General features: G+C 42.3%; 1 protein-coding gene across 1 annotated transcript in view; it reads right to left on the bottom strand.

The window, feature by feature from the left end:
- LOC126262564 (uncharacterized) overlaps positions 1-18,763 on the bottom strand; it is a 35,115-nt gene extending 16,352 nt beyond the window's left edge. Inside the window, exons 1-4 of the mRNA XM_049959264.1 lie at positions 18,629-18,763; positions 8,655-8,706; positions 4,984-5,045; positions 4,829-4,864 (exon numbers count right to left, since the gene is read on the bottom strand). Of these exons, the coding sequence (XP_049815221.1) occupies positions 4,829-4,864; positions 4,984-5,045; positions 8,655-8,706; positions 18,629-18,706 (228 nt within the window). The 5' untranslated portion in view covers positions 18,707-18,763. The remainder of the gene's footprint in view (positions 1-4,828; positions 4,865-4,983; positions 5,046-8,654; positions 8,707-18,628) is intronic.
- Positions 18,764-19,056: the final 293 nt, after the last annotated feature.

A 19,056-nucleotide genomic window follows, 5' to 3' on the forward strand; every position in this document is an offset into this window, starting at 1 on the left:
CACACAAATGGTTCAAATGGCTCCAAGCACTATGGGACTTCACATCTGAGGTCATCAGTCCCCTAGACTTAGTATTAAGTAAACCTAACTAACCTAAGGACATCACACCGAGGCAGGATTCGAACCTGCGACAGTATCAACCGCGTGGTTCGGGACTGAAGCGCCCAGAACCGCTTTGTCACAGCGGCTGGCTTTCCTCACACATCTCGTGCTTTAGTTGTCTCTTAAACTATAAGGTCTACAGCTGCAGTCTAGGGCCGTGCAGCCATTCAACTGCCATCTCCTTGCTGGCTGCCTCTACTTATGTGGGCAGGCACTGCTGTCGTGTGCAATCCCCTTCTGCACTGGGTACACGCCACGGCACACCTTGTCCAATGTTATTTGACGCGGCTGTGGGGCGTCTTCCTGCTGGAGTTGGCGATCTTGTCTTGACGTTGGCGCCATCGCCTTCTCGGCTGAACGACACTGCTGGCTGCCTGTGATCATGAGTCGCAAGCTGACCACAGCATCTTTCAGCGGCTGTGTACGGTTTACACTGAGCCAGAATAAGTCATGGGATACTTTCTAATAACGTGTTGGACATTCTTTTCTCCGGCGTAGTGCGGCAACTCGACTTGCCATGGACTCAACAAGTCGTTGAAAGTCATTTGCAAAAATACTGAGCCATGCTGCCTCTATAGCGAAAGTGTGGCCGGTGCAGGATTTTGTGCACGAGCTGACCTCTCGATTATGTGCCATAAATATTGGATGGTATCCGCGTCGGGCGAGCTGTGTGGCCAAATCATTCGCTCGAATTGTACAGAATGTTCTTCAAGCCTATCACAAAGTTCTGTGGCCCGGAGACATGACAGATGGTCATCCATAAAAATTCCGTCGTTGTTGCGGAATGAAGTCCATGAATGGCTGGAAATGGTCTCCAAGTAGCCGAACACAGCCAGTTCCAGCACAATGATCGGTTCATATGGATCAGAAGACCCTTGTAAATACAGCCCACACCTTGAAACCACCAGCAACTTACACACTTTCTTGTTGACAGCCTGGGTCCATGGCTTCGTGGGGTTTGTGCCACACTCGAACCCTACTAATCAGCTCTTAGCAGCTGGAATCGATACCCATCGGACCGGACCACGGTTTTCCAGTCGTGTAGAGACCAACCGATATGGTCAAGGTCAGAGGAGTGGCGCTGCAGGCGATGTCGTGCTCTTAGCAAAGGCACTTGCGTCGGTCGTCTGTTGCTACAGGCCATGAACGCCAAACTTCACTGCCCTATACTAAGGGTGTAAGTTCACCGTGTGCTCGACACTGATTTCTGGGGTTATTTCACGCAGTGTTGCTTCTATGTTATCACTGACAAATCTATGCAAATGCCACTGATCTCGATCGTTAAGGCCGTCGGCCACTGCGTTGTCTGAAATTTGGGTTTCTCGGCACAGTATTGACACTATAACTCTCGGAATATTGAATTCGCTAACTATTTCCGAAACGGAATGTCCCATGTGTCTAGCTCCAACAACCATTCCGCGTTCAAAGTCCGTTAATTCTCGTCGTGCGGCTGTAATCACGCTGGAAATCTTTTCACATGAGTCATCTGAGTACAAATGACAGTTCTGCCAATCCACTGCCCTTCACACCATTTATGTCAAAATGGCTCTGAGCACTATGGGACTTAACTTCAGAGGTCATCAGTCCCCTAGAACTTAGAACTACTTAAACCTAACTGACCTAAGGACATCACACGACACCCAGTCATCACGAGGCAGGATTCGAACCTGCGACCGTAGCGGTCGCGCGGCTCCAGACTGTAGCGCCTAGAACCGCTCGGCCACTGCGGCCGACCATTTATGTCACCTCAGTGTAGATACTGCAGGCGTTTGCTTCTCTCGGCGTCGTAACGGATATTGTACTTGTACGCTAAACGAATGTTTTACCAATAATGTTTGTAAGACAACGCGTTGCACTGCCGGGAGACAACTCGCGGCTCCACTGCTACACTGCGCGTGGTGGTGGACTACTGGTATCCTGATTTCCAACTATCCCATTCCACCACCCACCATAGAGGCCTAGCACCGCGGACTGTATAGATCTCTTCGTTTCATAAACGTTTCGTTAGTTATGTTTCCGTCATTTCCGTCAACACGCAACCCGTAGCGTATAGTTGCTTATACATTAAATGCATTCGCAGTTGCGAGTATGAACGACCATAAGCTGCAGACTGGAATGTCGACACTGAAAATTATTGCCGGGCTAGGACTCTAACCGGGATTTCCCGCTTATCGCGAGCGGTCGCGTTACCATTTGGCTAACCGAGCACAACTCACAGCCAGAGACAAACTTCCATACTCTGTCAACCGTATCTCTATAACCTGTACTCGTACATCCGTTATACAGGGTCGTCCATTGATCGTGACCGGGCCAAATATCTCAAGAAATAAGCGTAAAACGAAAAAACTACAAAGTACGAAACTTGTCTAGCTTGAAGGGGGGAACCAGATTGCGTTATGGTTGGTCCGCTAGATGGCGCTGCCATAGGTCAAATGGATATCAACTGCGTTTCTTAAATAGGAACCCCAATTTCTTATTACGTATTCGTGTAGTACATAAAGAAATATGTTTTAGTTGGACCACTTTTTTCGCTTTGTGATAGATGGCTCTGTAATAGTCACAAACATATGGCTCACAATTTTAGACGAACAGTTGGTAACAGGTAGGTTTTTTAAATTAAAATACAGAACGTAGGTACGTTTGAACATTTTATTTCGATTGTGAACATATCATTTCTGAGAACGCATGCTGTTACAGCGTGATTACCTGTAAATACCACATTAATGCAATAAATGCACAAAATGATGTCCGTCAACCTTAATGCATTTGGCAACACGTGTAACGACATTCCACTCAACAGCGAGTATTTCGCCTTCCGTAATGTTCGCACATGCATTGACAATGCGCTGACACATTTTGTCAGGGGCTGTCGGTGGATCACGATACCAAATATCCTTCAACTTACCGCACAGAAAGACATTCGGGGACGTCAGATCCGGTGAACGTGAGGGCCATGGTATGGTGCTTCGACGACCAATCCACCTGTCATGAAATATGCTATTCAACACCGCTTCAACCGCACGCGAGCTATGTGTCGGACATCAATCCTGTTGGAAGTACATCGCCATTCTGCCATGCAGTGAAACATCTTGTAGTAACATCAGTACAACATTACGTAGGAAATCAGTATACATTGCACCATTTAGATTGCCATTGATAAAATGGAGCCAATTATCCTTCCTCCCATAATGCCGCACCATACATTATCCCGCAAAGGTAGCTGATATTCCACTTGTCGCAGCCAGCTTGGATTTTCCGTTGCCCAATAGTGCATATTATGCCGGTTTACGTTACCGCTGTTGGTAAATGACGCTTCGTCGCTAAAGAGAACGCGTGCAAATAATCTGTCATCGTCCCGTAATTTCTCTTATGCCCAGTGGCAGAACTGTACACGACGTTCAAAGTCGTCGCCATGCAATTCCTGGTGCATAGAAATAATGGTATGGGTGCAATCGATGTTGATGTAGCATTCTCAACACCGACGTTTTTCAGATTTCCGATTCTCGCGCAATTTGTCTGCTACTGATGTGCGGATTAGCCGCGACAGCAGCTAAAACACCTACTTGGGCATCATTTGTTGCAGGTCGTGGTTGACGTTTCACATGTGGCTGAACTCTTCCTGTTTCTTTAAATAACGTAACTATCCGGTGAACGGTCCGGACACTTGGATGATGTCGTCTAGGATACCGTGCAGCATATATAGCACACGCCCGTTGGGAATTTTGATCACAATAGCCATACATCAATACGACATCGACCTTTTACGCAATTGGTAAACGGTCCATTTTAACACAGGTAATATATCACGAAGAAAATACCGTCCGCACTAGCGGAATGTTACGTGATACCACATACTTATACGTTTGTGACTATTACAGCGCCATCTATCACAAAGCGAAATAAGTGGTTCGACTAAAGCATTCATATTTCTTTACGTTCTACACGAATATGTAATAAAAATTGGGGGTTCCTTTTTTTAAAAAAGGCAGTTGATATCCGTTTGACCTATGGCAGCGCCATCTAGCGGGCCAACCATAGCGCCATCTGGTTTCCCCCTTCAAGCTAGACGAGTTTCGTTCTTTGTTGTTTTTTCGTTTGATGATTATTTTGTGAGATATTTGGCCCGTTCACTATCAATGGACCACCGTGTATATATTGCCGTACAGAGGAGACATTTTATTTGAAAATCGCTTCTCCGGTGTAGGCGGATAAATACGATATTGCAGTGCCTGATTTATTCCGAATTACGATGCAATGTTTCATCGGACATGTATGCACGAATAAATATGGCTGCAAGCTGCCATTAATGATTTACATGAAGTGTCATAGTCTTCTTCAGATTTTTTGAATTGGCTGACATGTTTCATTTACCACTGATCAAAATATCTTTTCATTATATTATCACGCAGGTAAACACGTTAGTGTCCCATCTTCAGTACGTTCTTATACAGTTTCTACCAGATCGACAGGAATGCCATCTGTCAGTCGCCGTAAATTCGAATTCCCATAAGACTATGTTAATTTAGACGTTCCACGCTTTTTCACCGTAAACCTAAATCAGTGTAGGGGGAAGGAGGTTTGTATCCCATTCCGTTCGTATATGTTGCTAACATTAACAGCAATGCACCCTTCCACTCGCTCGTTTATCACATGCCAAATGGAACCATATATCTAAAAGTGATCTTGACGAAAAATGTGTGTTTGACACAAGTTGTTAAGTACTTACCAATCGATTTGTCATTAAAGCGCAGCGCAGCATGCACTGCAAGAGAGAAAAGAATATATGAAACAACACATAACACTTACACCCGAAACATTGTTTCATGCACGAAAACATGATACTTTTTTTCTGTGTGTAACGTTAAGAAATGAAAAATATACCTTTTGATCATCAGAGGTTTCATCGGGAACTTCAAAGTTTCTGACGATTTTCATCATAGTATCTGTAACAGAAGAAACTATATTATACTCGGCCAAGTAATTCAATACCAAAACGAAGTTTCGTGCGAATAAACTTGCCATTTATTTTCTATTGTAATTTTAAAAAATCTCATCCATATAACAGTAGGAAATGGAGATGCCATTAGACGGAAAGGATGTTCATTTTATCAACACAGTTTAACTATTCACAATCCAGGAAGTTTCAAAGATTTTCTGACACAGACGAGCTAGTTATATTGTCAGCTCAGCGGTTAAAAGGAAAGTAAGTTCGAATAGCGCAAACAAGTGTAGGAATGGTTGCCAAGGTATTTCTTCCATTTGCCTACCCTACCCGTAATTGACGAAATGACTCGTTAAAAGTGCTAAGAGAAATCAGTTGACTTTTGTCAGTTACTGTTTCTTATCATTTCTGCCTTGGAATCCACATCTCTGCGAAACTTATGTTAGCTTACCGCGCGTCCTAAACAGCAGAGGACTAAATGGGACCTCACGCAAACGGCGAGAGCAATTAAGACAATTCTTCTGAACGATATATGTGAAAGATCATGAATTTCCTGCGGTACCCTTGTCTGTCTCATAAAAAGTAGCAGCAGCTACTTAGACAGTTAGCCTGTGCCAGCATAACGGTCCACATCTTGCTACAACATCGTATATTATATTTTTCAGAGGATGAAATAATATATCACGGCTATGCGAAGTTCATTCATTCATGTTACATTTATAATTCATTGGTGTTGATATCCGTCATTTTTTGTCGTAGGTAATATGTGCCGAATACAAGGTGCTGGTTTTATAGAAACAAGTAAAACAGCATTTAAAAAAATGTTATTACTTAAAAGCATGTACCTTTATTTGTCTGCTGTTCAACGCAATTTCCACCAACGCTGTAGTGCTCATCATAACGAACGGCCAACTGCTAATTCCAGTCTCATAAGAACCTAAGACCTAATTTGGGTGCCACTGCTGAACGGCTGTTTTGAAATCATCGTCACTGTCCGCTCAAATGATTTCGGAATCTCGCTCTGACCACGATATAATCTAACTGAAATTTTTCTGTACCACCCGGCTTTTTCCAAGTATACATCCTCCTCTTCTGATTCTTGATCAGAATATTGGCTTTTACGATCTGAAATTAATTGCAGAACGCAATTAGTCTTCCCCCTCTCTCATTCCTCGTCCCACGCCCGTATTCTCCTGTAACCGTTTCTTCTATTTCTTTCCCGACAACTGTATTCCAGTCTCCCATGACTATTAGGTTTTCATCGCCCTTTCAATATCCTATATACACTTTCTATTCATCTTCGGCTTGCGACGTCGACATTTATACCTGCACTATCCTTGTCTGTGTTGGTTTACTGTCGACTCTAATAAGAACAACACTATCATTGAACTGTTTACAGTAACACACTGTCTGCCCTACCTTCCTATTCTTAACGAATCCTACTTCCTTTATGTCATTTTCTGCTGCTGTTGATATTACCCTATATTCATCTGACCAGTAATCCTTTTCTCTATTTCATTTCACTGACCTCTACTTTGTCTATATTGAGTCTTTGCATTTCCCGTTTCAGATTTTCTAGCTTCCCTACCACGTTCAAGCTTCTGACATTCCACGTCCCGGCTTGTAGAACGTTATCCTTTCGTTGATTATTGAAATTTTTTCTCAGCGTCACCTCCCCTTGGCAGTCGCTTCCCAGACACTGGAATGGGGGACCATTCTGGAATCTTTTCGCACTGGAGATATCAACATGTCACTTTTCCAATTACAGGTCATATGTCCTACACAATAGATACACATTAGGTGTCTTTAATGCTGTGGTTTCCATTGCCTTCTGCATCCTCATGCCGTTGATCATTACTGATTCTTCCACCTTTAGGGACAATTTCCCACCCTGAGGACAACAGAGTGCCCTGAACCTCTGTCCGCTCCTCCGCCCTCTTTGAAAAGACCGTTGGCGGAATGACAGTGACTTCTTATGCTGGAAATCTTCGACCGCCAGTGCTGATTATTAATCAAAATTTAAGCGGTGATGGGTTTTGAATCTGGAACTAGGACGTTTTTGCAGTAACCCAAGACGCTCTCTCTAACCCATTTTATTTTATTTTATTTTATTTTATTTTATTTTATTTTTGTTAAATCCCGCCAGAATCAGAGGCCTCTCAATGATCAATACAGGACCAATTACTTTTCTCATTATATATTAATGATGTCTCGACTATTCTTTCCCATAGCAAATATCACTTATATGCTAAAGATCTTTTGTTATGGCATACGCCAACGACCTTTATCGCTAAGTGAAAGTCTAACAAACCTATGTACACACATCCTGCAGGTAAATGCTGATTTACTTGCATTATCAGAGTGGATGCAGAACTTAGATTTGAAACTTAACCCATTTGAAACGCAAGCAGTCGTAGTCACTCTAAAAACTTATTAAATATCAGTACACAGAATCTCTTCCAGTCTTAATCGTAACGATATAGAAATAACTGTTCGTCTTGGACCGTCGCTTAGACTCGACTGAATACAAAAACCAGTTTGTAAGAAGGTATCACCGTCACATCATTCCCTACGAAAATACAACAATATTCCCTTTCCAGGCTGAGAAAGAAAGTTGTAGAGTCTCTAATACTCCCCATACTTGATTATAATGATCCTGTTCACAAAGGACTTCTGTACGACGCCGGCTAGAACTGCCGATAAATGTTTGTGTAGAGAACATTTGTGACTTGGCTATTTCGACCATATCACTCCTGCCTACAAACAATACTCATGTCTACACGCTGATAAGCATAGGAACTATCATACTCTAAGCTCCTTAGTTTTCTCAGGCACTGAACTCCGTCTTATTTATTTTCAACTCTTACTTTCATAATAGCATAGCAGAAATACTTCTCAAAAAGATAAAATCCTCTCTACAGTATTACATAACACTGTGAAATTCTCTAGATCATTTATTGTGTCATGAACTCATCTTTGGAACAATCTTTCTCAGAATATCAGAAAAATTAAATTCCTTTCAAATTTCATAAAACAGCTAATGATCCATCTTCTATCACAATAGCAAATTTCTCCCATATACTCTCCTTCACAGCTTTATCTCCCTCCTGTACATAGAGTTCTATATTTAAATTCTGTCCTTTCATAACAGCACCGGTAGCTGTGCCAATAATAATAATAATTTACATTTTGAATGCTATATAATAATATGGTTTGTGTTGTTCCTGGCCAGACATAAGAGAGGACCTTAAAGCTCTAATCTGGTCAGGCTAAATAAGAATAAATAAAAGCGTAAAATTTGCTATGCACTACATATTTGTCTGCTTATGATAGCTTTTGTCTTTTAATGATAATGTATTTCAGTATTTAAAGTCTGAAACACCCACAATGAAAAGGAACGATTCACTTTTAATGAACTTTAAATTAACATTAAATTCAAATAACAATTCTTGTTTAAATTACGAACTTTGTATTTTGTTTTACTAATGTATTACATGTAATTTAAACCAGTTCAGTCTAATATCAGCTGTTTCTGTACACCAAACAGAAGAACTGTCCAATTAGTTATATAAATTAATAACGAACACACAATCTATAGTTTTCTACTTACCTCTATCTATATCACCTACCGACGAAGCACATCGACCGAAAGGTCTAGGACCCTGCAGAAGAAACGTCAAAAATTGTTTCAAGTATTCATTATACTCTGTACTACAAAAATTATTCTTAGTTTAATGTTTACAGGTTTGCCTTTCCTAGAACATACATATTATCTTTGTTACTGTTCGTGCGGCTAGCAAATCAGTATTTACGTGCTTATTATTCTGAATAGTGTTTTTTTTTTGTATTGGTAAAGCCAAGTGACATAAATAACCCAATAACAGAGACTCTCTCAAAGGTGTACGTCATGACCCTTTTTCGTCAAAAAATGTAACATTAAAAACGCCATCAGCCGTGTGTATTTTGAATGTATTTTCTTTATGCGACCAGTTTTGTTGTTTCAGTACACCGTCTTTTGATCCATAACTGTGTAGGAAGAATCCAACCTCATGTGCAGTCTAAATGGGGGTCAGCATTAGGTAACTCCTATCCGTAGACTTCGGGTTTCAACAACGCTATCGCTTCGTTCATCAACTAAAGCCTGCTAAAAAACTATTCCCGTCATTACTTCTTCAATGTACATGATGAGCTAGACCATATGCTCTTTTTGACCCGAGACTGTTATTCCAGTCTTATTGTTCCTCTCTTGATTGTTATACTTGTTTTCTATTACCTCTCTGTCGCCCAAATATCTTGCAGCATTTTACGTTGTCTAACGCTTTTCCTAGGTCGACAAATCCTACAAAAGTGTCTTGACTTTTCTTGTCTTGACCACGTTACCAACTGCAAATTAGGAATTCCCTCTCCGGTAATTTCTTAAAGTCAAACAAATCTCCATATTAGATATCCGCACTTTTCCTTTTTAATTCTCTGTATATTCTTCTTCTTTGCTACTTGGATACATGAACTATTAAGCTAACTGTGCGACTCGCGCATTTATCTCGCATTTGATTGTGTAGATGACGTTCTTCCGATAGCCCGATTATATGCTCCAGAGTCATAGGTTCTGCAAACCAGTCTGAATTCTTGTTTGGTCATCACCTCCCCAATGATTTTAGAATTTCTAAGACAATATTATCTACGCCTTCTGCTTTATTTTTGATCTCAGTCTTCAAAAGATCTTTCACACACTGCCTGCAACTCGAACCCATTTCTCCTTCTATCACTTAAAACAATTTTTGCAATTCGCAGGGGGCCTCGACGTACCCTTTTTCCAAGCCGCCCTCTCATTTGCGTTTAACAGTGGAATTCTGTTTCAACTCTTAATACTGACTCCTTTGGTTTTAACTTTGCCGAAGGATGTCTTGACGTTCCGACTACCAGTTACTTTTGGATTTCTTCACGTATTTCCTTCAGTCATTTCGCTGTAACTTCCGGCACTTCATATCAATTTCATCACCTTTCATTGCTCTGTCCCTTTCTTTTCATGAATATTTCTGTATTTCAAATCTTTCATCGATCAGTTCAAATATTTATTCTGTCGCTCACAGTTTCTTCGGTTACTTTCCTTCCAATCATCATGTCTGCCCAGGTTAGTAACTGTCCTCTTCAATTGAACTGCCTTCTGCGATATTCATTATCGTAATATCTACAGCCTCAAAGAACCTAAAACGCATATTATCTTTTCTCCGTTGTTCAGTATCCCATTTCCTTACACGCCTTCCTGACAATTATCTAATCTTCAACATTACTAAACTGCGAACTGAGTCTGTATCTGCTCCTGGGCACGTACTACAGTATCTCTTTTCAGGATCTTTGTCTTATGATCACCTGATCCATCTGGCATCTTCCTCTAGGATGCAAGTGCTACTCTCAAGCGAAGGCGTTGACATAAGACAGGAATTCGTCACGTGACGCACTACACAAGTCGGAAGATTGAAAAAATTATTCTCGTATTTCTAGGCCTTTTCCAGGTATACCTCTTTCTCCAGCGATTCTTGAACAGTGTATTTGCTGTTACTAGCGGACATTTATTGCAGTACTCAAGGAGTCCTCCTGCTCTCTCATTCCCATTGCCGAGTCCGAATTATTGCACAGAACTAACTTTTATTCCCTCCACTTTATAGCACTCCGATGCTCCATGATTATTATACACTACTGGCCATTAAAATTGCTACACCACGAAGATGACGTGCTACAGACGCGAAATTTAACCGACAGGAAGAAGATGCTGTGATATGCAAATGATTAGCTTTTCAGAGCATTCACACAAGGTTGGCGCCGGGGGCAACACCTGCAACGTGCTGACATGAGGAAAGTTTCCAACCGGTTTCTCATACACAAACAGCAGTTGACAGGCGTTGCCTGATGAAACGTTGTTGTGATGCCTCGTGTAAGGAGGAGAAATGCGTACCATCACGTTTCCGTCTATCGCGATTGGAGTTTATCGTATAGCGACATTGCTGCTCGCATTGGTCGAGATCCAATGACTGCTAGCGGAATATGGAATCGGTGGTTTCAGAAGCGTAATACGGAACGCCGTGCTGGATCCTAACGGCCACGTATCACTAGCAGTCGAGGTGACAGGCATCTTATCCGCATGGCTGTAACGGATCGTGCAGCCACGTCTCGATCCCTGAGTCAACAGATGGGGACGTTTGCAAGACAACAAACATCTGCACGAACAGTTTTACGACGTTTGCAGCAGCGTGGACTATCAGCTCGGAGACCATGGCTGCGGTTACCCCTGTCGCTGCATCACAGACAGGAGCGCCTGCGATGGTGTACTCAACGACGAACCTGGGTGCACGAATGACAAAACGGATGAATCCAGGTTCTATTTACAGCATCAAGATGGTCGCATCCGTGTTTGGCGACATCGCGGTGAACGCTCATTGGAAGCGTGTATTCGTCATCGCCATACTGGCGTATTACCCGGCGTGATGGTATGGGGTGCCTTTGGTTACATGTCTCGGTCACCTCTTGTTCGCATTGACGGAACTCTGAACAGTGGACGTTACATTTCAGATGCGTTACGACCCGTGGCTCTACCCTTCATTCGATCCCTGTGAAACCCTACATTTCATCAGGATAATGCACGACCGCATGTTGCAGGTCATGTACGGGCCTTTCTGGATACAGAAAATGTTCGACTGCTGCCCTGGCCAGAACATTCTCCAGATCTCTAACCAATTGAAAACGCCTGATAAATGGTGGCCGAGCAACTGGCTCGTCACAATACGCCAGTCTCTACTCTTGATGAACTGTGGTCTCGTGTTGAAGCTGCATGGGCAGCTGAACCTGTTCACGCCATCCAAGCTCTGTTTGACTGAATGCCAGGCGTATCAAGGTCGTTATTACCGCCAGAGGTGGTTGTTCTGGGTACTGACTTCTCAGGATCTAAGCACCGAAATTGCGTGAAAATGTACTCACATGTCAGTTCTAGTATAATATATTTGTCCAATGAATACCCGTTTATCATCTGCATTTCTTTTTGGTGTAGCAATTTTAATGGCCAGTAGTATATTTTAATCGCCCACTGCATTATGAGTTACTCGTTGAGTACCATCGTACGCTCTCTCTCTTCATTTTCTGCTTGTGCTGTCGGTACATAAACACGAAAAATTGTTGTTGGCGTTCCTTTTCTGTAGATTCTGACGAGAATAATCATCGATCAGTCTGCCTGTGGTAGCCGTAGTGAGCAGCCATGTGGTGTTGTGTGCGCCGCGAGTGGTGCTGTTTATGTGTGATAGAGTGTTCTATGTTTCCTTTCACAGTGTACATTCGTCACGGTGCAGTAAAAATATCGCTTTTCAACTAAAACAAATGAAGTAAAACTGGATGGTGAGGAATTCTGAGGCAATGTATGCGTTAGTGTCTTGAAAGGAGGAGGTAAGATGAACACCAACAAATACACAACAAGGATAACGGAATGTAGTCGAATTCAATCAGGTTCTGTGGAGGGAATTAGATTAGGAAACGGGACGCTTAAAGTAGTAGATGTGTTTTGATATTTGGGCAGAAAAATAAATGATGGCTGATGTAGAGCGCATATAAAATGTAAATTGGCGATGGTAAAAATAGCGTTTCTGAAGAAGAGAAATTTGTTAAGATCGAATATTGATTTAAGTGTTAGGAACTCGTTTCTGCCAGTATTTGTATGGAGTATAGCCATGCATGGAAGTGAAACATGGTCATTAGCAGTTTAGACAAGAAGAGAATAGAAGCCTTTGAAATGTTGTGCTACCAAAGAATGCTGATGATTAGGTGGGTAGATCATGTAGCTACTGAGGAGGTACTGAATAGAACTGGGGTGGCACAATCTGACTAGAAGAAGAGATAGGTTTGTAGGACATATTCTGGGACATCAAGGGATCACGAGTTTGGTACTGGAGAGAAGAGAGGGGGGGGGGGGGGGTAAAAGTCTTAGAGGGAGACCAAAAGATGAATTTAGTAAGCAGATTCAGAAGAATGTAGGTTGCAGTAGTTATTCACAGATGAAGATGCTTGCACAGGATAGAGCAGAGTGGATAGCTGCATCTAACCAGTCTTCTGACTGTAGACCACAACTACAGAAACAACAACAACATTAAAAAAGCGTGTTTGTGAAACATATAAAATTTAAGCACGATGGTAGTTCGGTAAGTACAGCTGTCATTACTTGTGCTGGTTTCGGTTTAAGATCTGTAACAATTTACATTCAGCACTTTAAAGTTCCACCTGATAAAGTACGAAGTAGTAACGATGGGTTGGAGAGGATACATTATCAGATGGAGGTCTGCATGGTAAACTAAATGAAATTAGGTTAGCTAGAGTGGAGTTTCAGAAGCATGTAGGATCTTGTCTCTTTATCTGTCAGCACAAAGCATTTAACAAAAGAAGATTACCCCTGTACTCAGCAGAACATTTTAACAATTCTTGTAATCGCAGAAGACCTTTTAAGGGACATAGTAACAACGGCTACCACCAGATAAGTACACATGCAACCATTTCGGCAAGGTGAAATGAAATCAGTGCATCTTACATCCCTTTAAGTGAATAAATCTGAATGGGCTGAAGAAATGAAACTAATGCTTGAAGACAAATGTAGTGTTAACACGTTAGAGACAGATATATCAAAAACAGACAGAAATAATATGGAGCAACAGCGTACAGAAAATTCGAACGTACAGAAGCAAAAATAGGGCGTGTAGAAAACAACATTCTAAAGTAATTATTTCCAGGAATGACATGTTCACTTGATCGGGAAGTAAGTGAGGCTCCAGTAAATGTGGAAAAGGTGGGAAAAGTTACGTAAAGCACGAATAAGAAACAGGTGAACAAATTACGACTGAACTGGAACAAACGGAGACCTGAATATTATTCAGTATGAAGACTACGAAATAAAGGAGCGCAGCGTGGCTAATGATGCAAGAAACAACGGTGAGATGCAACCTAAAAGGCCAACATTATGTATCGCTAACAGAGAATGGTCCAGGAGTAATTAACATCACAAAAGAAGGAAAGACGATGAGAAAGGCAGATTCTTCAATCACTAAGACAAGCAGCAGAAGGGAAATCAGCGGGCGCAGAAGAAACACCAGCCGAGACTTATGAGATTTTTGGGAGACGGTAAATCAGCAAATCACCAATGTAATGAATTGTATACGATATTCTGCAACATTTTGATGAAGGAATAGCCGTACCAATCCCAATTTGATAACATTACGCAACAAAAGCGAGTGCAGACGTATTACCAGTTGTCTTCCTGAAAGCATTCGATAGAAGAAGCTGGAAGTACCTTTATAGAATAATGACCGCGAAAGGGTTTAATCCCGAATTCATAAAACCACTAAGTCATATACAGCTTGCCAAGCTCGAGAATTGTGACAAATGGACAAAGTACTAATGTAATAAACATAAATCGCTCAGAAAAACAAATGTGCCCCTTATCCATGATGGTGCTCCCGATAGTGCGGGATCTCCTTTGACAATAATATACCATGAAATTTAACTATTAAACGCCGTTGGTGTATATTCTGCTTCTGTAGCAAATGAAGATGTTGTCGGAATAGCGCTAAAGAACCGAGAAGATATGAAAATGTTGGACAAGTAAAGAGCAGCAGGAGGTTCTAAAGTGAAGAGCCACAAGACCGAGATTATTATGTTAGGAATGTGTATCAGGGTAACCAACAAACATGAGTTTCGGCAGACAGAGATCCGAAAAATACTAGATGTAATCTACAACAACTCTCAAAAAATAAGTAATTGGAGAAAGGTGTTACGAGTTTTTAGAGAGAAAATGAAAGGAAAATACTGAAAGACACTTTTCACTACTCCAAAATAGAGGCTGTTAACAATCTATTTTGGCTAAAATATGGTATAAATCGTACCAGTGCCGAAACAAACCGTAATTTGGATAAAATCTGAAATAGACTGGTGTATCTGGCAGCATAATATGCTCAAGTTTAAAATTTCAACTTTAACTTCATCGTAGCATAAGGAAGAATATGGTTGTGGGATGTTAAAAGGAGATGTGATGCCGTATTTTTGTAGGATATAAATCGTGAAAGGAAGTAAAAGAACTACTGAATGGTGTAACAGCTGTGATTTTGAAACATATACAACAACAAAGCGTGAACCTAGCCAGCCAGTATATCTGTCATTTCTTGAACTGTACTGGGCTATATTACATGGAATGCAGCTGTATACTCGATACAATAAGATACAAAACCTTGAAACAAGCTGCAGTATATAGAGGTGCTCCATAAATCCGGAGTTAACAATATTTTAAGGAAATAAACTGACAGAGAACGAACGTCAGTATAGCAAATATATCCAAAAGACATTTAACTTTGTTTTGTGAACTTGATATCTGGGGGTAAATTAAACAGCAGCAGTAAATACAAAGCTTAGCTCGATTAAGCTACATGAAACAAACAACTGAAAATTTCGTATTACTGCCTTGAGCAGTTGGTAAAATTCTACACTTACACGATCAATTTCAGTCGGCTGTCCATCAGCAGGTTCGTAAAGGTATTCACAGCACCATGTCAGGCGAAATATAAAATCATTATGGTCAGATGATAAAATCATGAATTATACACTTTTGTCATACCGCGATATAAATTACATTGTCAGTTTATAAACCCTGTGCTAGGTAGTGTTCCACTCATGTTATAACTGCAATCGGTGTTAACGCTGTGAACACATTCATACCGCATGGAGAAGACCTCACAAACAAGACCAGGTAGACGAGACTGTGATATGAGTATCGGAACAATGTATAATTCACGGTTTTGTCATCTGACGATAAGGATTTTCACCTAGCATGGTACTATGAACACTGAAACTGCTTGTGTAAATAAAGAACTTTATCAGGAACTCAAGACGGTAATATGACATTGTTCAAATATATGAGCTGTGGGAAACAACCTCCTGAAAATTGTAACAGTTGTCTCTGCGGGTGAAAAATAGTCTCGGAGATTTCTGTCAATCAAATACGAGAAAATACAACACTCAGCATAATGTAAACTCAATGAGTAGAACAAACTGAAGACGTAAACTGATGACGAAATTCTTAAAGAGAGGAGACAATATCAACCAACAAAAAAAAAATGCAAAATGCGAAAATATTGCAGCTGTGCTACGACGGTCTACATGAGTTCTTTAGCCGTATAATCACTATGAACGAGTACTGTATAGCTACGATCACGAGACAAAGGAAACTTGCGGATACACCGCCACCATGAAGTGCAATTACCCGACCGTCATCGGGGTAGGTGACGTTGAATGTATTCTGGGACTGCCATGGTGCGATGCCAAGAAGTTGTACTCGCAAGCGGCAAATCGCCTGAAGAAGCCACAGGACTGTTGAAAGAATGATGTTTCAATCGGCTGTAGAATGACTGTTTCGATGATAATTTATCATCTGTCACAATCACATTAATATCAAATGAAGTTGTTCAGCCGACATCAGATATATTTACATCATAACACATGACTTGGTTCATTCTCATTAATACAGAAACCACAATGTTCACCCATGCAACCCAGTGCGGTTTCTACAGTGATGGGAGTGAACCACGACAAGTATTTTATGATATGGGGATGGCCGATGCAAGTCGAAACTGGTCGTTTCGTTTGAAATTAGTGTGACTGTGCCGGAAAATAAATTATTTTCGAAACTTCTCGAGGCTTTGTGGGAAGTTGTCCAAGAGGGTGTTTTTTTTCCACGACCACGCCTCAGATCAATCTGCACAGAACCGAGTCCCACACATGTTGTTCCTTTTGGCTATCAAATTTTGCATCACCTTCCTCAATCCTCCTGACATGGCACGCAGTAATTATGTCACTGCGTGGCAAAGATGAGGAGCTGGGGCGTTTCCTGAACAACCGATGCAACAAAGGTCTCACCCAGGTCGTCCATCGTTTGAAATAACGTGACTATCCCTCCTATATTGTCACACACAATGAGGTGATAAAAATCATGGAATAGCGACGTGCGCGTTTACAGATGGCGGTAGCATCGCGTACACGAGATCTAAAAGAGCACTGTCGGAGCTGTCATTTGTACTCAGATGAGTCATGTGAAAAGTTTTCCGATGTGGTTGTGACCGCACGACAGGAATTAACAGACTTTGAGCGCGGAATGGTAGCTGGAGCTTTACGCACGGGACATTCCACCTAGTAAGTCATTAGGGAAGTCAATATTCCGAGATCCACAGTGTGAAGAGTGTGCCGGGAATACTAAATTTCACTGCCGAAAATAATAGATTACAAAGAAGTGACCGTGCGCCTTCACTTAACGACCGAGAGCAGTGGCGTTTGCATAGAGTTGTCAGTGCTAACAGACGTGCAAGAGTGTGTGAAATAACCGCAGAAATCAATTTGGTACGTACGACGAACGTATCCGTTAGCACAGTGTGGCGAAATTTGGCGTTAATGGGCTATAACAGCATACAACCGATGCGAGTGCCTTTACTAACAGTACGACATCGCCGCAGCGCCTCTTCTGGGCTCGTGGCCATATCGGTTGGACCCTAGTCGACTGGAAAACTGAGTCCTAGTCATATGAGTCGCGATTTCCGTTGGCAAGAGCTAATGGTAAGGTTCGAGTGTGGCGCAGACCGCACGAAGCAATGGATCCAAGTTGTGAACAAGGCACAGTGCAAGCTGGAGGCTTCCCATAATGGTGTGGGCTGTGTTTACGTGGAATGGATTGGGTCCTCTGGTCAAAATAATTTTCCGCTACTTGGAGACCATTTGTAGCCATTGATGGATTTCATGTTCTCAACGATGGAATTTTTATGGATAACAATAAGCCACGTCACCTGGTCGCAGTTGTTCGTGACTGGATTGAAGAACGTTGTGGACGCTTCGAGCAATGATTTGTCCACTCAGATCACCCGACGTGAACCCCGTCGAACATTTATGGGTCACGATCGAGAGAGCAATTCAAGCATAACATCTTGCACCGGCAAAACTTTCGCAGTTATGGCTCGGGACTTGTTGAGTCCATGCCAAGTCGATTTGTTGCACGAAGCAGGGCAAAAGGAGGTCCGACATTACATTAGGAGGTGAAGGTAACTCCATCTTCTGGTGGAGTATGGGACTACGGCTGTTCAATGTTCAATCAAAACAATATCAATCGCCGTTATATAGGTTTATTTCTAGGCAACCAGTTCCGACGTTACATTACGCCATCTTCAGACCAAAAATGTTCCAATCCAGTAACCTTCGTGTTACAAACATAGCAGCGCCTTTAACTGGTCTCGTAATAGCTATTAGGAGACCAGTTAAAGACACTGATATATTTGCAACACGAAGGTTACTGGATTGGAGCAGTCTTGGCCTGAAGATGACATAGTGTAACGTCGAAACTGGTAGCCTAGAAATAAACCTATATAACGGCGATTGGTGTTGTTTTTATTGAACATTAGGAGGTATTCCATGACTTTTGGGACCGTAGTATATGAGATGTGAAAATGTCAAGCAGCCTGTTACAGTCAGTTCGCTAGCCCGTTGAATGGCAAGCATATGTGCCACAGGAGCAGCGACACTTACCCTGCGAGCGGTGACGCTACCAGCCGCCAACAGCAGAGCCAGCAGCAGCGCTGCCGGAGAGAGCACGGTGGTCGCCATGGCGTGTGGCGGTCGGCGGCCGGCGCGCCCGCTTTATACCGCGGCGGGCGGATGCCGCCGCTTCCGGCAGCCTCGGCGCGCCTCTCCACTTGCCAGGACTCTGCTCCGCTGTTCAGCCGAATCGCGGGTGACGCCACGCTCTGCAAAAAAGCCCGTGTCTGAGATAAGGCGCTGCGCGGCGTGGCGCGGCCGGGCTGTGTAAATAAGCTGATACTGTCGCTCCCTCTTTTGCGGGCAACGAAGGCTTCGCCGAAACGGCGCTCCCGACCAGTCGTAGCAAAGATGGAAGGCAGTTTAGGGCTGAACAGTGTTTCGTCATTCCACAAAACTTTAAGCAACCAGTATCTCCA

Source organism: Schistocerca nitens, chromosome 6 (genome assembly GCF_023898315.1).
Source record: "Schistocerca nitens isolate TAMUIC-IGC-003100 chromosome 6, iqSchNite1.1, whole genome shotgun sequence".
Lineage (NCBI taxonomy): Eukaryota > Metazoa > Arthropoda > Insecta > Orthoptera > Acrididae > Schistocerca > Schistocerca nitens.